The sequence below is a fragment of the Kogia breviceps genome, chromosome 16 (assembly GCF_026419965.1).
Source record: "Kogia breviceps isolate mKogBre1 chromosome 16, mKogBre1 haplotype 1, whole genome shotgun sequence".
NCBI classification, from domain to species: Eukaryota; Metazoa; Chordata; class Mammalia; order Artiodactyla; family Physeteridae; genus Kogia; species Kogia breviceps.
In genome coordinates this window covers 52198658-52218513 of record NC_081325.1, presented here as the reverse complement: position 1 = coordinate 52218513, position 19856 = coordinate 52198658, and the positions used below count along the sequence as shown (strand labels likewise).

The 19856-nt window shown below is 41.5% G+C and overlaps 1 protein-coding gene across 2 annotated transcripts in view; it reads right to left on the bottom strand.

Moving 5' to 3' along the window:
• Positions 1-194: 194 nt before the first annotated feature.
• The window catches only part of SLAIN1 (SLAIN motif family member 1), a 63000-nt gene continuing 43338 nt past the window's right edge, over positions 195-19856 (bottom strand). For both annotated transcript variants that reach the window (XM_059041663.2, XM_059041664.2), the window contains 3 exons: positions 16159-16314; positions 10955-11237; positions 195-2321 (listed from right to left, as the gene is read on the bottom strand). In XM_059041663.2, coding sequence (XP_058897646.1) covers positions 2246-2321; positions 10955-11237; positions 16159-16314 — 515 coding nt within the window. In that variant the 3' untranslated portion in view covers positions 195-2245. The remainder of the gene's footprint in view (positions 2322-10954; positions 11238-16158; positions 16315-19856) is intronic.

Below are 19856 nucleotides of genomic sequence, written 5' to 3'. Positions count from 1 at the left end.
CAAGATACAGGGATCTTTGGTTTTTATTCCAAGGGCTGAACAGACTTTTTGAATATAAATGGAATACTTGATTTGCAAATGAGTTGAATCCTTTCATCTTCTCAGCAGAATATAAACTCATTTTTTTAAAATGTACTAACTGAACTACATATGTTCATAGGAAGAGCACAGTAGTGGCAAAAACAGACTTTTGAGGTCAGATACACTGGATTCAAAAGTCAGCTTCACTATTTACTAGCTAGATGTTTACACTAGGTTAATGTCACATCCCTTGGGCTCGGGGTCTTTATTTTTTAAATGGTGGTAATAGGAGGTGATTGTTAAAAATCAGACAAATATATAAAAAATTTCTAGCACAGTCCTTGTCACTAACAAAGTGCTCAATAAATATCACTTCTCCTTTGACACCTCACCTCCTCTAGCCCACATTTCATTTAAAGGACAGGCTAATTAAAAGCCAGTCTTTTAGTTCCCCATGGAACTGTGTAGAAAGGCACACTTCTTAAAAATAAAAATCTCTAACGACCTTCGGGAGAACTGTTTTAAAACTTAACATTGAAACCTTTTACCTAACCTTTCCATAGCAACTTCAGCTGAAAAGTTTTCCAATGTACATCAAATATAGTGTAGACTAATGATAATACTTTGCTATTTTACTGACACTGAGAAAAGAAATACTTCAAGTTCCACCCCCATAAAATATTGGAATCTCCACGGACAGTATCCATCCACAAACGGGTTTCTGGGCAAGAGGCTCCTTGGGCGGTAGTGGCCACTAAGTGGTACCCAAACCCCACTGCGGAACTAAAACCTCACGTCTCTCATCCCAAGCATTGTATTTTATTTTTATTTATTTATTTATTTTTGCGGTATGCGGGCCTCTCTCTATTGTGGCCTCTCCCGTTGCGGAGCGCAGGCTCAGCGACCATGGCTCACGGGCCCAGCCGCTCCACGGCACGTGGGATCCTCCCGGACCGGGGCACGAACCCGCGTCCCCTGCATCGGCAGGCGGGCTCTCAACCACTGCGCCACCAGGGAAGCCCCCAAGCATTTTAGAGAGAGAGAGAGAGAGAGAGAGAATTGTTTACTAATGCGAATATTCTGCCCACTCGCCTCAGGAATAAACGCCCTGGACAGGAGCATTAACAATGACAGTACTTTCACAATCGTGGCGACACGTAGGCGTGGTATTCGTACTGTTTATGCTGCACATTCATGCGTGACCTGATATTGCTGAAATAGTCTTTATTTCTGAACATTCCAAAACAGCAGTGTACACAGTAACAAAGATTAAGTCATATACCATAAGAAAGCATTCATTAGTGCAAATGGATTTTGTAAAAGGTCTATCAAAAAGATTTATTTGCTTTAAAATGCGTTCATTTCCAGAAGCATTATTAATAAAATGTTACAGTTTCATCTTCTGTAAAAGTATTGAAAATCAATTGTAGTACAGTAGCAAACATTGCAAGTATTAAGTGCAATGAGCTTGTGATGCCATTATAAATATGAAACCCACGTATGACAATAAATTAACAATGAAAATGACAAGACCATTTCACTCTGTTGTCTGGCTGTCTCAGTGCTCAATGCTTCAGATTACATTGTGCTCATTCAGCATAAAATTATGTCTCTCAAATTGTCGTGATGGATTTTTGCTGATATATCCCTAGAGCTAAAAAAATAGTACCTTACCACAAAAATATTTTTATGGCACAAAATTTAAGTTGTTCCACAGTGGTTCACGTAGGTGTAAAAAGAAATAGGCACAAAAAATAAAATTCCTGTAAACTATAAAAAAGTAAATTTCAAAGCATACGTTTATAGAACCTGGTTGTAAAGATGCAGTGTATTAAAATACAGAACATGTAAATGGGAAGATGTTTAGAACACATAAGTAAATTGAACATGTTACTTTAAGAAACTCAGATGGCAAAGAAAGCATTATGGATACATCTCAATTCTCTCAAAAAGGATTCAGGTACATATCAGTTCTACAAAAACTTCCTAGCTCTAAGTGTCACAATACTGCAACCACGGATTTGTGAACGCTGCAGTATCTCAGGCAAATATTTAAGTGCAATAATTAGTCTCTGGTGATTGGTCCACTGAAAAACAATGCAGTGAATATGTTAAAACGCAGAAGGGAAAGAATATCCCGACATCCGCTGTTACCCAGCCAGCTAGGTAACACGACCCTCATTTTCCACTTCTTTCCAGCTGTTCAAACGTACATAGAACTGCATCAGTAGCAACCATCTCTCCAGTTTCCATCCCTCAGAGTGCTGAGTGAAGACAGAGGCTTTGGAGGCTGAAGGAAACTATAAAGGAATGAAAAAAGGACACGGCTTGTAAGTAATCCCACGAGTCCCATCACTTACTTTGATCTACTCTTCGCCACTCCAGCAGTGACAACGTGCTGGCACCTTCCCAAGTGTGCCTTGTATTTCTGGGCCTTCAACATGCTCATCTGATGGAAAGCCCAGTTCTTGGCACGTTGCCACACATGTTGTATGTGCACAAGTAGATTTGCCACCTAAGTGGAAAATGATCAATACCCTTAGTGTACAAAGAATATTTTAAAATCAGAAACAGATAAACTCAGGAGAAAAATGGCCTAAAAATGTAAGTGGTTACTCTACTGAATACAAATTGAAAATTTCTTCATGTTTTTCTGTCTTACAAATAATCAAAGATTTGCCTATTATATCGGCAGAGAATTTAAAAAGAATGATAATACCCAATGTTTGCGTAAGTTTGTGGAAACAGACTCTCATTGTCTGGCAGTGACAGCCCTTCCAAGAGGTTAGTTTGAAGACATATATCCAAGGATAAATGGACTGTCCACAATGACCTACATACACCAAATTATGTGATTCTATTCAGTCACAAATGCAACACAGGCCGGCATTGAACAAACATGCACCAAGATGATTTCTATCTGGATAGTAGGATTACTTTTCTGTGTTTGTTTTACAATAGTTTCTGAATTTGTTTTTGATCTGAGTACCTATTTATCAGAAAATGAAAACTATAGCTACCCGACGCATAAAGAAAAATTACTTGTTCTCACATCCTTTTCACACTTTTACCATGGTTCCCTCCCTCTCCTCCAAATCCTAATTTCCTGTAAGTTGATTTACTGCCTCCATTTTCTCATCTTCTCTGTCCTCAACTCACTTTTATGGAATTGTTTTTAACCATAAGACACTCCAGGAGGAGGGGAGCGAGAAGATGGCGGAAGAGTAAGACGCGGGGATCACCTTCCTCCTCACAGATACATCAGAAATACATCTACACGTGGAACTTCTCCTATAGAACACCCACCGAACGCTGGCAGAAGACCTCAGACCTCCCAAAAGGCAAGAAACTCCCCCACGTACCTGGGTAGGGCAAAAGAAAAAAGAATAAACAGAGACAAAAGAATAGGGACGGGACCTGCACCAGTGGGAGGGAGCCGTGAAGGAGGAAAGGTTCCCACACACTAGAAGCCCCTTCGCGGGCAGAGACTGCGGGTGGCGGAGGGGGAAGCTTCAGAGCCGTGGAGGAGAGCGCAGCAACAGGGGTGCGGAGGGCAAAGCGGAGAGATTCCCGCACGGAGGATAGGTGCCAACCAGCACTCACCAGCCCGAGAGGCTTGTCTGCTCACCGGCCTCGGCGGGCGGGGCTGGGAACTGAGCCTCGGGCGGATCCCAGGGAAAGGTCTGGAGTTGGCAGAGTGAAAACAGCCTGAAGGGGTTAGCGCACCACGGCTGGCCGGGAGGGAGTTCGGGAGAAGTGTGGAGCTGCCGAAGAGGCAAGAGACCTTTTCTTGCCTCTTTACCTCCTGCTGCGCGAGGAGAGGGGTTTAAGCGCGCTGCTTAAAGGAGCTCCAGAAACGGGCGCGGAGCTGCCGAAGAGACAAGAGACTTTTTCTTGCCTCTTCGCTTCCTGGGGCGCGAGGAAAGGGAATTAAGGGCACCACATAAAGGAGCTCCAGAAACGGGCGCGAGCTGCGGCTGTCGGCACGGACAACAGAGACGGGTGTGGGACGCTAGGGTTGCTACTGCTGCCACCAAGAGGCCTGTGTGTGAACACAGGTCACTCTCCACACTGGCCCTCCCGGGAGCTCGTGCAGCCCGCCACTGCCGGGGTCCCGGGATCCAGGGACAGCTTCCCCAGGAGAACGCGCGGTGCGCCTCAGGCCCATGCAGCGTAATGCCAGCCTCTGCCGCCGCGGACTCGCCCCACATCCGTGTGCCACCCCCCCCTCCCCCGAGTGAGCCAGAGACCACGAATCAGCTGCTCCGTTAACGCTGCTCCTTTGACCCCTCCCTGTCTGAGCGAAGGGCAGGCTCCCTTGGACGACCTGTGCGCAGAGGCGGGGCCAGGTCCAGGGCTGAGCCCCAGGGGCTGTGTGAACAAAGAGAGGGGGAGGTCCCTCCCAGCAGCCTCAGAAACAGCGGGTTAAAGCTCCACAGTCAGCTTGAAGTGCCCTGCATCTGTGGAAAACCTGAATAGACAGCGAAATATCCCAGGTTGAGGAGGTGGACTTTGGGAGCAAGATATACTATTATTTTCCCCTTTTTTCTTTTTGTGAGTGTGTATGTGGGTGTTGCTGTGTGAGATTTTGTCTGTGTAGCTTTGATTTCACCATTTGTCCTGGGGTTACACCGACCATTTTTTTTTTTGGGGTCTTTTTTTTCTCTTTAATAGAAATTTTTCTTCTTAATAATTATTTTGTTATTTTAATAACTATTTTACCCCACTTTATTTTGTCTTCTCCCCTTTCTTTCTTCCTTTTTTCCCTCCTTTCTTTCCTATTTCCCTCCTTCCTTCTTTCCTTCCTCCCTTCATTCCCTCCTTCCTTCCTCCCTTCCTTTCTTGACTTTCTATTTTTTTCTCCCTTTTGTTTTGAGCCGTGTGGATTAAAGGCTCTTGGCACTCCAGCCAGGTGTCAAGGCTGTGTCTCTGAGGTGGGAGAACTAACCTCAGGACACTGGTCCACAAGAGACCTCTCAGCTCCACGTAATATCAAACGGCGAAAATCTCCCAGAGATCTCCATCTCAACACCAAGACCCAGATTCACTCAAGGACCAGCAACGAACAGTGCTGGACACCCTATGCCCAACAAAGAGCAAGACAGGTCTACAACCCCATCCATTAGCAGAGAGGCTGCCTAGAATCACAGTAAAGCTACCAACATCCCCATACATGCCCCCAGACATGGACCTGCCCACCAGGGAGACGGGATCCAGCCTCATCCACCAGAACAGGGGCACTGGTCCCCCCAACCAGGAAATCTGCTCAACCCACTGAACCAACCTCAGCCACTGGGGACAGCCACCAAAAACAGAGGGAACTACGAACCTGCAGCCTGCAAAAGGGAGACCCCAAACACAGTAAGATAAGCAAAATGAGAAGACAGAAAATCACACAGCAGATGAAGGAAGAAGATAAAAACACACCAGACCTAACAAATGAAGAGGTAATAGCCAATCTACCTGAAAGAGAATTTAGAATAATGATGGTGAAGATGATGCAAAATCTTGGAAATAGAATAGACAAATTGCAAGAAACAGTTAACAAGGACCTAGAAGAAATAAAGAGGAAGCAAGTAACGATGAGCAACACAATAAATGAAATGAAAAATACTCTAGACGGGATCAGTAGCAGAATAACTGAGGCAGAAGGACGGATAAGTGACCTGGAAGATAAAATAGTGGAAATAACTACTGCAGAGAAGAAGAAAGAAAGAAGAATGAAAAGAACTGAGGACAGTCTCAGAGACCTCTGGGACAACATTAAACACACCAACATTTGAATCATAGGGGTCCCAGAAGAAGAAGAGAAAAAGAAAGGGACTGAGAAAATATTTGAAGAGATTATAGTTGAAAACTTCCCTAATATAGGAAAGGAAATAGTCAACCAAGTCCAGGAAGCACAGAGAATCCCATATAGGATAAACCCAAGGATAAACACGCCAAGACACATAATAATCAAACTGTCAAAAATTAAATACAAAGAAAACATATTAAAAGCAGCAAGGGAAAAACAACAAATAACACACAAGGGAATCCCCATAAGGATAACAGCTGATCTTTCAGCAGAAACTCTACAAGCCAGAAGGGAGTGGCAGGACATATTTAAAGTGATGAAGGAAAAAAACCTACAACCAAGATTACTCTACCCAGCAAGGATCTCATTCAGATTTGATGGAGAAATTAAAACCATTACAGGCAAGCAAAAGCTGAGAGAGTTCAGCACCACCAAACCAGCTTTAAAACAAATGCTAAAGGAACTTATCTAAGCAAGAAACATAAGAGAAGGAAAAGACCTACAAGAACAACCCAAAACAATTAAGTAAATGGTAATAGGAATGCACATATCAATAATTACCTTAAATGTAAATGGATTAAATGCTCCCACCAAAAGACACAGACTAGCTGAATAGATACAAAAACAGGACCCATATATATGCTGTCTACAAGAGACCCACTTCAGACCTAGGGACACTTACAGGCTGAAAGTGAGGGGATGGAAAAAGATATTCCATGCAAATGGAAATCAGAAGAAAGCTGGAGTAGCAATTCTCATATCAGACAAAATAGACTTTAAAATAAAAACTTTTATAAGAGACAAAGAAGGACACTACATAATGATCAAGGGATCAATCCATGAAGAAGATATAACAATTATAAATACTTATGCACCCAACAGAGGCGCACCTCAATACATAAGGCAAATACTAACAGCCATAAAAGGGGAAATCGACAGTAACACAATCATAGTAGGGGACTTTAACACCCCACTGTCACCAATGGACAGATCATCCAAAATGAAAATAAATAAGGAAACACAAGCTTTAAATGATACATTATACAAGATGGATTTACTTGATATTTATAGGACATTCCATCCAAAAACAACAGAATACACATTTTTCTCAAGTGCCCATGGAACATTCTCCAGGATAGATCATATCTTGGGTCACAAATCTAGCCTTGGCAAATTTAAGAAAATCGAAATCGTATCAAGTATCCTTTCTGACCACAATGCTATGAGACTAGATATCAATTACAGGAAAAGTTCTGTAAAAAATACAAACACATGGAGGCTAAACAATACACTACTTAATAACGAAGTGATCACTGAAGAAATCAAAGAGGAAATCAAAAAGTACTTAGAAACAAATGACAATGGAGACACAACGACCCAAAACCTATGGGATACCGCAAAAGCAGTTCTAAGAGGCAAGTTTATAGCAATACAATCATACCTTAAGAAACAGGAAGCATCTCGAATAAACAACCTAACTTTGCACCTATAGCAATTAGAGAAGGAAGAACAAAAAAAACCCCAAATTTAGCAGAAGGAAAGAAATCATAAAGATCAGATCAGAAATTAATGAAAAAGAAATGAAGGAAACAATAGCAAAGATCAATAAAAGTAAAAGCTGGTTCTTTGAGAAGATAAATAAAATTGATAAACCATTAGCCAGACTCATCAAGAAAAAAAGGGAGAAGACTCAAATCAATAGAATTAGAAATGAAAAAGGAGATGTAACAACTGACTCTGCAGAAATACAAAAGATTATTAGAGATTACTACAAGCAACTGTATGCCAATAAAATGGACAACCTGGAAGAAATGGACAAATTCTTAGACATGCACAACCTGCCAAGACTGAACCAGGAAGAAACAGAAAATATGAACAGACCAATCACAAGCACTGAAATTGAGACTGTGATTCAAAATCTTCCAACAAACAAAAGCCTAGGACCAGATGCCTTCACAGGCGAATTCTATCAAACATTTAGAGAAGAGCTAACACCTATCCTTCTCAAACTCTTCCAAAAGATAGCAGAGGGAGGAACACTCCCAAACTCATTCTATGAGGCCACCATCACCCTGATACCAAAACCAGACAAAGACGTCACAAAGAAAGAAAACTATAGGCCAATATCACTGATGAACAAAGATGCAAAACTCCTCAACAAAATACTAGCAAACAGAATCCAACAGCACATTAAAAGGATCATACACCATGATCAAGTGGGGTTTATTCCAGGAATGCAAGGATTCTTCAATATATGCAAATCAATCAACATGATACACCATATCAACAAACTGAAGGAGAAAAACCATATGATCATCTCAATAGATGCAGAGAAAGCTTTTGACAAAATTCAACACCCATTTATGATAAAAACCCTGCAGAAAGTAGGCACAGAGGGAACTTTCCTCAATATAATAAAGGCAATATATGACAAACCCACAGCCAGCATTGTTCTCAATGGTGAAAAACTGAAATCATTTCCACTAATATCAGGAACAAGACAAGGTTGCCCACTCTCACCACTCTTATTCAACCTAGTTTTGGAAGTTCTAGCCACAGCAATTAGAGAAAATAAAGAAATAAAAGGAATCCAAATAGGAAAAGAAGAAGTAAAGCTGTCACTGTTTGCAGATGACATGATACTATACATTGAGAATACTAAGGATGCTACCAGAAAACTACTAGAACTAATCAATGAATTTGGTAAAGTAGCAGGATACAATATTAATGCACAGAAATCTCTGGCATTCTTATACACTAATGATGAAAAGAATGAAATTAAGAAAACACTCCCATTTACCATTGCAACAAAAAGAATAAAATATCTAGAAATAAACCTACCTAAGGAGACAAAAGACTTGTATGCAGAAAACTATAAGACACTGATGAAAGAAATTAAAGATGATACAAATAGGTGGAGAAATATACCATGTTCATGGATTGGAAGAATCAACATAGTGAAAATGACTCTATTACCCAAAGCAATCTACAGATTCAATGCAATCCCTATCAAATTACCACTGGCATTTTTTACAGAACTAGAACAAAGAATTTCACAATTTGTATGGAAACACAAAAGACCCCGAATAGCCAAAGCAATCTTGAGAACGAAAAATGGAGCTGGAGGAATCAGGCTCCCTGACTTCAGACTATACTACAAGGCCACAGTAATCAAGACAGTATGGTACTGGCACAAAAACAGAAATATAGATCAATGGAACAGGATAGAAAGCCCAGAGATAAACCCACACACATATGGTCACCTTATCTTTGATAAAGGAGGGAAGGAAACACAGTGGAGAAAAGACAGCCTCTTCACTGGGAAAACTGGACAGCTACCTTTTGAAGTATGAAATTAGAACACTCCCTAACACCATACACAAAAATAAACTCAAAATGGGTTAAAGACCTAAATGTAAGGCCAGACACTATCAAACTCTTAGAGGAAAACATAGGCAGAACACTCTATGACATAAATCACAGCAAGATCCTTTTTGACCCATCTCCTAGAGAAATGGAAACAGAAACAAAAATAAAAAAATGGGATCTAATGAAACTTAAAAGCTTTTGCACAGCAAAGGACACCATAAACAAGACCAAAAGACAACCGTCAGAATGGGAGAAAATATTTGCAAATGAAGCAACTGACAAAGGATTAATCTCCAGAATTTATAAGCAACTCATGCAGCTCAATAACAAAAAAACAAACAACCCAATCCAAAAATGGGCAGAAGAACTAAATAAGCATTTCTCCAAAGAAGATATACAGATTGCCAACAAACACATGAAAGAATGCTCAACATCATTAATCATTAGAGAAATGCAAATCAAAACTACAATGAGATATCATCTCACACCAGTCAGATTGGCCATCATCAAAAACTCTAGAAACAATAAATGCTGGAGAGGGTGTGAAGAAAAGGGAACCCTCTTGCACTGTTGGTGGGAATGTAAAATGATACAGCCACTATGGAGAACAGTATGGAGGTTCCTTAAAAACCTACAAATAGAACTACCATATGACCCAGCAATCCCACTACTGGGCATATACCCTGAGAAAACCATAATTCAAAAAGAGTCATGTACCAAAATGTTTATTGCAGCTCTATTTACGATAGCCAGGACATGGAAGCAACCTAAGTGTCCATCAACAGATGAATGGATAAGGAAGATGTGGCACATATATACAATGGAATATTACTCAGCCATAAAAAGAAATGAAACTGAGTTATTTGTAATGAGGTGGATAGACCTGGAGTCTGTCATACAGAGTGAAGTAAGTCAGAAGGATAAAAACAAATACCGTATGCTAACACATATATATGGAATCTAAAAAAAAAAAAAAAAATGTCATGAAGAGATGAGTGGTAGGATGGGAATAAAACACAGACCTACTAGAGCATGGACTTGAGGATATGGGGAGGGGGAAGGGTAAGCTGTGACGGTGTGAGAGAGTGGCAGGGACATATACACACTACCAAATGTAAATTAGATAGCTAGTGGGAAGCTGCCACATAGCACAGGGAGTTCACCTCTGTGCTTTGTGACCACCTAGAGGGGTGGGATAGGGAGGGTGGGAGGGAGGGTGACACAAGAGGGAAGAGTTATGGGAACATATGTATATGTATAACTGATTCACTTTGTTGTAAAGGAGAAACTAACACACTATTGTAAAACAGTTATACTCAAATAAAGATGTTAAAAAAAATAAAAAAGACACTCCGGGAGATCCAGTTCAAGAAGGGCACATCACAACCACAAGAGCATCGAACGGGTGCCCTGCAAGCAGGCTGGAATTTTGAAAGAAAAAAAAAAAAACATTCTACCTGGAACATACCAAACTTAAACCAACATAAGCTAATAAAGCCCCAGTTAAATAGCACTAAGATGCTTTTAAAATCATGACTGTTGGAGGAGGGTGTGTATGTGCATGTGCCTAATGACAATATTGCCCATTTTGATTAAAAATTGATTAAAAAGGTATTGAACCCAGAGGCAGGCGGTCACAAGTCAGGCCAGAAGGGGCAGAGTGACCTGCCAGGGTTAGACAAAGGAAAAGTCAGGATGGCTCCCAGAGCAGCTTCTAACTGCAGACGGCAAACGAGGCCATGCAGACGAATAAGCAAAGGTTCTTACCTTCTGACAGGCTGTGCAATTTTGCTTCGAGGCAGGTTACTCCCATTTATTGCCAACGAAGGTCTTGGGAGTGCGCTGCGGCCCATTATCCCAGAAGCTGCAGCTTTGTTGGGGGCAGGGATCCCCGTGTTGGAGTATAACTGTAAGCCGTTGGATAAAGGCATGTTACTGCTGCCTTGAACGGTTGGACTCACGTAGGCTGTGGCTTTAAGAGGCTGCCGGACAGACACTGGGAAATGTCCCACGCTGTGGATTCTGTGTTGAAGCTGCCCTGGTGACGGAACTAGAAGAACAAAGGACACTCACATGAGGGAACGCCTACCACCATCTACACGTGTGTTATGTTTGAAGAAGCTGACACTGTTGAGAAGGTTTTACGTATATAGAAATTTATCTACGTCTATGCATGTAGATAAATGAAATACGAGTTCCAGACTGCATTTAGTATCGGAAAATTCTACTTCTTGACAAGCGTCTCCTTCTCTGCCAATCAGCAGCAACATTTTTGAGTGCCTGACTATATTTAGAAGCCAGCTGGAACAACAACCTTCTTTCCTTTAACAAAATTGAGCATCTCTGAGTTCTCACAGGATTTCTTCCCTGCTTGCTTGCTTGGAAGACATTAGGATTTCTTGATGGTTGCACTGGGGATGGTTGCATGAGGATAAAACAAGGGAACAATTTAATAGCAGCAATTATAGTAATTATAGAAGGGAAGACAGGTGGCATCGGTAGGCACAAACAGCTTATTACAGACATATTTCTTAAATAATTTTCGTCATGACATTTATCTCATAGGGTTGGTGGGAAAACTAAATGAGTTAATCCACATAAAGCCTTACAATGGCTGAGTAACCACTCAGCAAGTACTACCCTGATAACAGCAGCAGAATCTGCGAAATGAAGGGAGCTCTCTGGGTAAGAACCCTTAAGAACTTCATCAATATACTGGCCCATCATTGTGCACTATTTCACATTAAAAAACAATGAACTGTTAGGCAGAAATTAAATTTTATAAATCCTTTTCTCCAAGGAAACAACTGAATCACAAATTTAACATAAACTTATACATACAACATTACCTGTTGTTTACTAACCACTCTAGCCTCTGCTGCCTGGTACACTTGTGATGCGGTCATAACACAAACAGACCCTGTTTTCTCAAACGGTTTAACTGATTTTGAACTTAAGCACAGAATATACAATAGATATCTCTTTGATAAAAAGTGAGGAGAAAGACAAAAGACGTCTATGGTTTTATTTAATATCTCTTGAAAATATTTCCTTAGTTTTGTTCAAGTATACATTATTTGAAATCTATATGTAGGAATGCTGATGTATGTGTACAGTAGCCAAAATATTCGATGAAAAATGAGGTCTCTGTAAGATTCTGCTCTAGTTCTGTTTCCATCAAGCTTTAGGGACACAGTAAACTTGGGTTGGCTGGCAGATCATCTCTAAGATCCTTTCCAACCAATTCTACAATTCCTTAATTTAGTAGCTTCTAACTGTGAATGTTCCAACATACCCCACTAATGCAAGATGTTAATAACAGAGGAAACTGGAGGAGGTGAAGGGGGTCATGCGGGGATACATGGGAACCTCTGTAGTTCTCGCTCAGTTCTTTTGTAAACCTCAAACTGCTCAAAAACAGTCTTAATTTTCTAAAAAAACTCAACAGGTGAATTTGGCCCAATTTCTTCTGAAACACAATATACATAAAGTACCTAAATGTTAAGCCTAGAGCGGAATGAAATTTTGAAGTGAACACACGCGTGTAACCATATCCACAGCAAGACGTGAAACACTGCCAGTACCTCAGCAGGCTCTCACATACCCTCTCCCAGTCAGTAGTCCCCCAAAGTGACTTATTTGCACTTTTATCACCACAGACTAATTATTCCTATGTTGAACTTCATGTAAATGGAATTATATAGTATGTTCTCTTCTTTGGCTTCTTTGACTCACTATTATGTTTTTGAGATTCATCCATATTTGCATTGCTGTGGGTATTCCATTGAATGAATGTCAAAAATCCATTCTCCTGATGATGAGAAGCTTGGTTATTTCTAAGTTTGGGATTTTATAAACATTCTTGAATGTGTATTGGTGTTCAGATGCATTATGTTACGGGTATATTCCAAATTTATAACTATTGGGATAAATGAAGTTATTAGCAAAGCTGCTGCATACAACATCAAAATACAAAAATCAATTGTATTTCTAAATACCAGCAAACTAGGAGAAACTAAAATTTGCAAAAGATACTATTTATAAAAAACATTTTAAAAATAAAATACTTAGGAATAAATTATAGATGTATTAACCTCTACATAGAAAGCTACAAAACTTTGAGACAAGATGATCTAAATGAATGAAAGAATGTTCCATGTTAATGCATTAGAAAACTAATATTGTTCTAAAACTAATACCAATTCTAAAATTTATCTACAGATTCAATAAAATTTCAAAATCATTTGAAATGAAGTTACGGAACAGCTATTCAGGGAGATACTCCTATAGCTCCAATTGATTCTCCTACACACAAGATAGATAACCACCCTTGAGTTTAAGAAAATAACAAAGAGAAACTAGTTAAGATCAATAGACACAATCCTAATTTTACAAATGAGAAAACAAGAATCAGAAAGGACATGTAGCTTTCCCATGAACTTATGATTAAGAAAAGACCCAGGGACTTCCCTGGTGGCACAGTGGTTAAGAATCCACCTGCCAGTGCAGAGGACACAGGTTCGAGCCCTGGTCCAGGAAGATCCCACAAGCCGCGGAGCAACTAAGCCCGTGTGCCACAACTACTGAGCCTGCACCCTAGAGCCCGCAAGCCACAACTACTGAAGCCTGCATGCCTAGAGCCCGTGCTCCACAACAAGAGAAGCCACCACAATGAGAAGCCCGCGCACCGGAAGGAAGAGTAGCTCCCGCTCACCGCAGCTAGAGAAAGCCCGCGCACAGCAATAAAGACCCAAAGCAGCCAAAAATAAATTAAATTAATTTTTTAAAAAAACTACCCAAACTCAAGTTTTTGACTGCTAACCTAGTGTCTTCCTCCTATATCAGGCTGCCTCTCCAACTTTCTCTATCCCACCTTTGTTCACTCCAGAAAGTAGAACGGTCCAGAACTAGGAATCTTCATGATACACACTTAGAATGTATAAATAATATTCTCTTACAATGCTTAGGAATAAAAGTCAGTGAGAGGCCTTCCCTGGTGGCGCAGTGGTTGGGAATCCGCCTGCCGATGCAGGGGATGCGGGTTCGTGCCCCGGTCTGGGAGGATCCCACGTGCCGCGGAGCGGCTGGGCCCGTGAGCCATGGCCGCTGGGCCTGCGCGTCCGGAGCCTGTGCTCCGCAACGGGAGAGGCCACAGCAGTGAGAGGCCCCGCATACCGCAAAAAAAAAAAAAAAAGTCGATGAGAGCAGAGTCCTGAGATCTGAAACAAGTTCATGACTGACCTCCTCTTACACATTAACATTGTTCTCAGGTTTGTTTGTTTTCTCTCATTATTATGCTTGACTTGCAATGGTTTTTCGATTTTCTTCATTTCTTTTGTGTATCAATTGCAATTCTGCTATGAAGAATTCCCCCTCTTCTCCATTTATTTTATTCAATTAAGTATGGAGCCACAGTTAAATAACCTATGGGTTATAATCCTTTAATATAAATATCCTGTGGCTCAAACTGTCCCAGATTTGGGCTCTGGGAGTTTCTTCAAGTTGTTTCCTATATCCTTTTGACATGTTCCCACCATTTTTTGAGCACTTCCATCAAAACCTGCCATAGTTTGTAGTGTACGTTCTGTTCTATTTTGGGTTACGCACACTTTTCTGGCACTCGAATCGTGCTATTAACCCACACTGAATTAGAGTTCACAAAAACTCCTAATCGTTACCCTATTTGCTACCATCACAACTGTATTTTCCCTTCTATGCTTATACTATTGACTTTCGTACTCAAGTACAGAATTTTTGTCTCAGTCAAATTTCATCATGATATATTTGGCCAGTTGTCCTAACCTCCTCACATAAAATTAGCAGTCCTCTCAGTTTCCCACCATTAGTTCACAGGTTGTCTTCTGTGTCTTTAAACAAGCCATTAATTCAAATATTAAGAGATCAAGCCCTAAGACACAGCTCTGTGGCGTTCATTTATACACTCGCTCAAACATTTACCGAGAGCTCAATGTGCCCGGCAGCATGCCAGGTGCTGGGGACAGAAAACCGGATGAACTATGGTCCAAGCCCAGAGGGAGCCAGCAGGCTAGTATGGAAGATGACATAATGAGAGTAAAGTGTAACACGCTGAATGACAGAGGCAGGCCCCCAAAATCTAACCCATTCTAGACATGTGTTGGAGGTACACAGGGTAGTCTGCTAGGGCCGCCAGGGGGTCTTCTGGGTGCAGACTTAAGACATCTGGTTGATGGCGCTCGGACACACACTCTGAACACACTTCAGGCCTCCCGGGTTTGGGCATATCAATACTGGGACTGTGACCTCGGATCTGCCACCCGTCAGCCTCAGACTTAACCTCAACTACCTCTACAGACAGCATGAGTAGGAGGTGGGGGGTGCCCTGGAGCCAGCACATCCCCGCACAAAGCGAACACACACACACACACACACACACACACACACACACACACACACACACACACGATTTTACTTTCACCGTGCTGCTCATCACTGGGTGAACCGTAAAGAGGGTGAATGACACATTGTAGGGCAAACTGAAATGAGGTAGATGAATCCTACTTTAGACACACTAAAATAGAACTTCATTTGCCAGGGGAAAGCTCTGGACTGGTGAAAAACAAGACCAAAGTAACAGCTAGACAGAATAAGTGTGCTTTCCTCAGAGTAAACATATCAAGTACACAGCTAAAAAGAGGCAGATCTGCAAAGAAAACATTTTTGTATGATGCGTAAACAAACCAATCACCATTTAGTGCTTCTACTGCTATCCCTGGGTACAAAGGACTGCATATAATTTACTAATTATTGATTTGTGACATAGGCACCAGTGAAAATACCACTCAATTGTAATGGTGAAAGACAAAAAAGTGACACAAGGAGAAAAGTTTCCTGTAGTGTTCTTCAGAGAAAGAAAGAAATGAAACAGTAAGATTTTCCTAATGGTGTTACAACTAATTAAAATTATACACACAAAAAATTGTCATACTTACTACAAGACTGTATTCTTGAAATTCCATTTGCAGCTCCATGCAAGCTTGAGTCAAAACTCTGACTATTCCGCACGGTGACTGGAGAACTACCATTGCTACTAACAGCGGTTGTACTTGGCATCCGAGCTAGATTAGGCATACTTCTTCGGAGCTTATCTAGAAAAGAATTTTACTAAGTTAAAAATCACAACTTTTATGCCAATTAAAATGCTTTCAAAAGTAAATACAAATAGAAATCATATTTTGTTCAATGACAAACAGAAATTATCATGTGTGTTATGAACTCTAGCAAGCTAATTAATTACCCCCGGTAGAGACAAACACACTCCATGTCTCCAGAAAGGTTCCACCAAACAGAATGCTAAAGGAAAGCACTTGTTCTATAAAGAGGGAGGAATTAGGTAATCAATTAGCTGTTTGTTCCCATATAATAAGTGGATAAAACTGAATCGAAGTGAGGATAGAAAATAATCTTACAGTTTAAAAAAAAAAAAAGCTAGGAATTGTTGCATGTTAATAAAAAAAAAAAAAAAACCCTAGAAATGTCAAACCAGCAATTACTGAATCTTTTGCTAGCATATCAAAAAAGGAAGAAATTCTTAAAATTCTAACTTGAGATGTTTTGACATATCCACTCATCACATCAACATGACCACATTAACTTCTGGAAAGTTTTAGGGGGCATGAGTACTCCACCTAACCTTTGGAGACTTGAAAAAATGCTTCCCTTTCTTTTTCCTTGCTGAGTACAGCTTCCGCCACTAAGGGGCAGCAGAGAGTCAGTCACGCACAGACCTCACAGCTGCTGAGATTTGAATTCGGCCACAAGAGGGCAACTCTACAATGTAGACAGTTTTCTCTTTAATACACACCCCCTCAAAAGTAAAGTACACATATCAGGTCACTCAAGCTCAGAAAACAAAGGATACCTCTGAATACTCAGTAAAAACCCATTCAAGTACAAAACCAGATTCATTTTTCTCCACACACAGCACAGCTCCTTCTACATCACTTAGATCCCCCCTTAAGTCCTGTCAATTCTGCCCCATAAATTTTTAACAAATCTCCCACTACCACCTAGTTTAGACCTCATTATTTGTCATCCATATTTTCACAAAATCCTCTTAATTGGTCTCTGTACACCCTGTCTTGTTCCTCCCCATCTTCCATACAGCCAGTGACTTCTAGCCAGCCACTGGCTTAAAACCCTCTAATCACTCTCCCTCCCCTTCCTCTGAAAGCCCAAGCTCCTGGGCTGAGACAAGATCCTTCTAAGATACAGGCTCTGCAGCCACCTCTAGCCTCATCTCCTGCTGCCCTCGCCACACAGCCTAGTTGCCAACCACAGTGGAGAACGGAGTTCCCAAATACGTCACACTCTCTTGTACCCGTGAGTGTGCTGGTCCTTCCCCATTCTGTGGAATGAATGAATGAACGAGCATTTCCTGTGTATATATATACTATACAGTGTGTTAGACAAGGGAGTTCCTGACTCTCAGTGGGGTTATAGTCCAGACCATTGTTTCTCAATCTTTTCTTCTGCTATCAATCTTTAGGAATCCTTTAAGGAATAAAGGCAGCAGCCAGCTACCCAGCAAACATCTAAATCTAGACTTACAGTAAATACAGGGTTCAGGGGAGGTCCTCAGGCTAACACTGATTACACCATGCCACTGACAACCCCTGCCATACCCTAAAAATCACAGTTAGCAAATGTTCTGCAAGCTTTAATCACTTATCGTACCTGGCAAACTATTCAAATACAGTAGCCCTACCCTGCCCCACCTTATAGGCAGGGGATACGTTCCAAGACCCTCAGCAGGTGCCTGTAGCCGCCCATAGTACAGAGCCTTATATATACGATGTTCTTCCTACACAGGCACCGACAGGCAGGAAGCACACACAGTGTGCGTACACAGGACAAAGGGACGATTCACGTCCCAGGTGGGACAGAGCAGGAAGGCACGAGATTCCCTCATACTACTCACGACAATGCAGTTTAAACCTTATGAATTGTTTATTTCGGTAATTTTCCATTTAACATTTTCAGACTGCAGTTGACCACGGGTAACTGAAGTCACAGGTAAGAGTGGACTGCTGTATGCTCCTTTTCAACCCTATGATCCCCGGAAACATACCAAGAACTTTCAAGAGCCATCCCTTTGGAAACCAGGCAATGTAGGAGCTATGGAAGTAGGAAGTATTAACATGCACTTCTATTTTATTTTTAATTATTTTCTTCTATCCATATTATTTTAATAATTTAGAAAAATATTTGAGAGATTGGTCTCAAAGTTACGACTCTCGTTCCACAATTTTGTCCAAATAATCCTCTGGTAACAAATGAAGGCTCAGATATCCGAGCCACGTTAATAAAAGTTTAAAAAAACAGTGGGGTTGGGGAGACCACCTTTACTTCTTCAGCGCTTTGAACTTTTCCAGCATTTTTACTCCGGGCAACGGAATGGTCATTATTTCATTTATTCCTTATGACAAACTTAGGTTAAAGGATTACATGTTACATAAAGGAGAACGTGTACCAGATGATCTGATGTCCAATTATACCTACGTTTTCTAAGAAAGCGATATTATTTGTCTACATTTTGTAGCCAAATAAGTGAGAGCTCAGAGGCATGAGAAGCCTGGGGAAGGTATACGTGGTAGGCCAGGAGGGGAAACCAGCACGTACTGGCCTTCAGAGCCTGTGTACTCAGCCATTAAGTTAGTCAGAAGTCCAATCCAGAGAACTGCTGTTGTGTTCCGTTTTCCTTTGCGTGTGGAGAGCAGACCATTTAGAGAAATAAAACTACCACCGTCAGACACCAGGCTGAGAAATAGTGCCACTTTCCTCACAGGAACCATCATAACAGAGATTAGGGAAACCTAACCCTTTTCACAATGGTGTTGACTGTAAGTTAATACCATTTGTCTAAGGCAGGACAACGACCCCACTGACGACTGATCAAGATGCAAAGGGAGGGCTTCCCTGGTGGCGCAGTGGTTGAGAGTCCGCCTGCCGATGCAGGAGACACGGGTTCGTGCCCCGGTCCGGGAAGACCCCACATGCCGCGGAGCGGCTGGGCCCGTGAGCCATGGCCGCTGAGCCTGCGCGTCCGGAGCCTGTGCTCCGCAACGGGAGAGGCCACAACAGTGAGAGGCCCGCATACCGCAAAAAAAAAAAAAAAAAAAAAAAAAGGATGCAAAGGGAGCATCTGCTGGACAGGCAGGATGTGATGCTCTAAGACACTTGACAAAAAAGCCTTTGCAGAGATAGCTCCGTGCCCCCTCCCGCAATTTTAATGATGCTGCCATTTTCGTTAAGCACATAAAATAGTCTTTGATATTATGAGCTTTAATAAATTACTCACTAGTGGCAATCACTTTACCTGCCACTGTTTTCTTTTAAATTTGAAACCTGAAGGTATTAAAAAAAGAGAGAAGCTCTGACTATAAAACTTTAAATATTTTCAAAGGGTCTCTCAATTAGCATGAATAATACAAGTACAGAGGAAGGAAAAGTAAACACTAAGTTCATGATAGCAGGTGATGACTAGTATGATTTGTATTTGGCCTTGCAGCCGTGGCTCACGGGCCCAGCCGCTCCGCGGCACGTGGGATCTTCCCGGACCGGGGCACGAACCCTCGTCCCCTGCATTGGCAGGTGGGCTCTCAACCACTGGGCGCCACCAGGGAAGCCC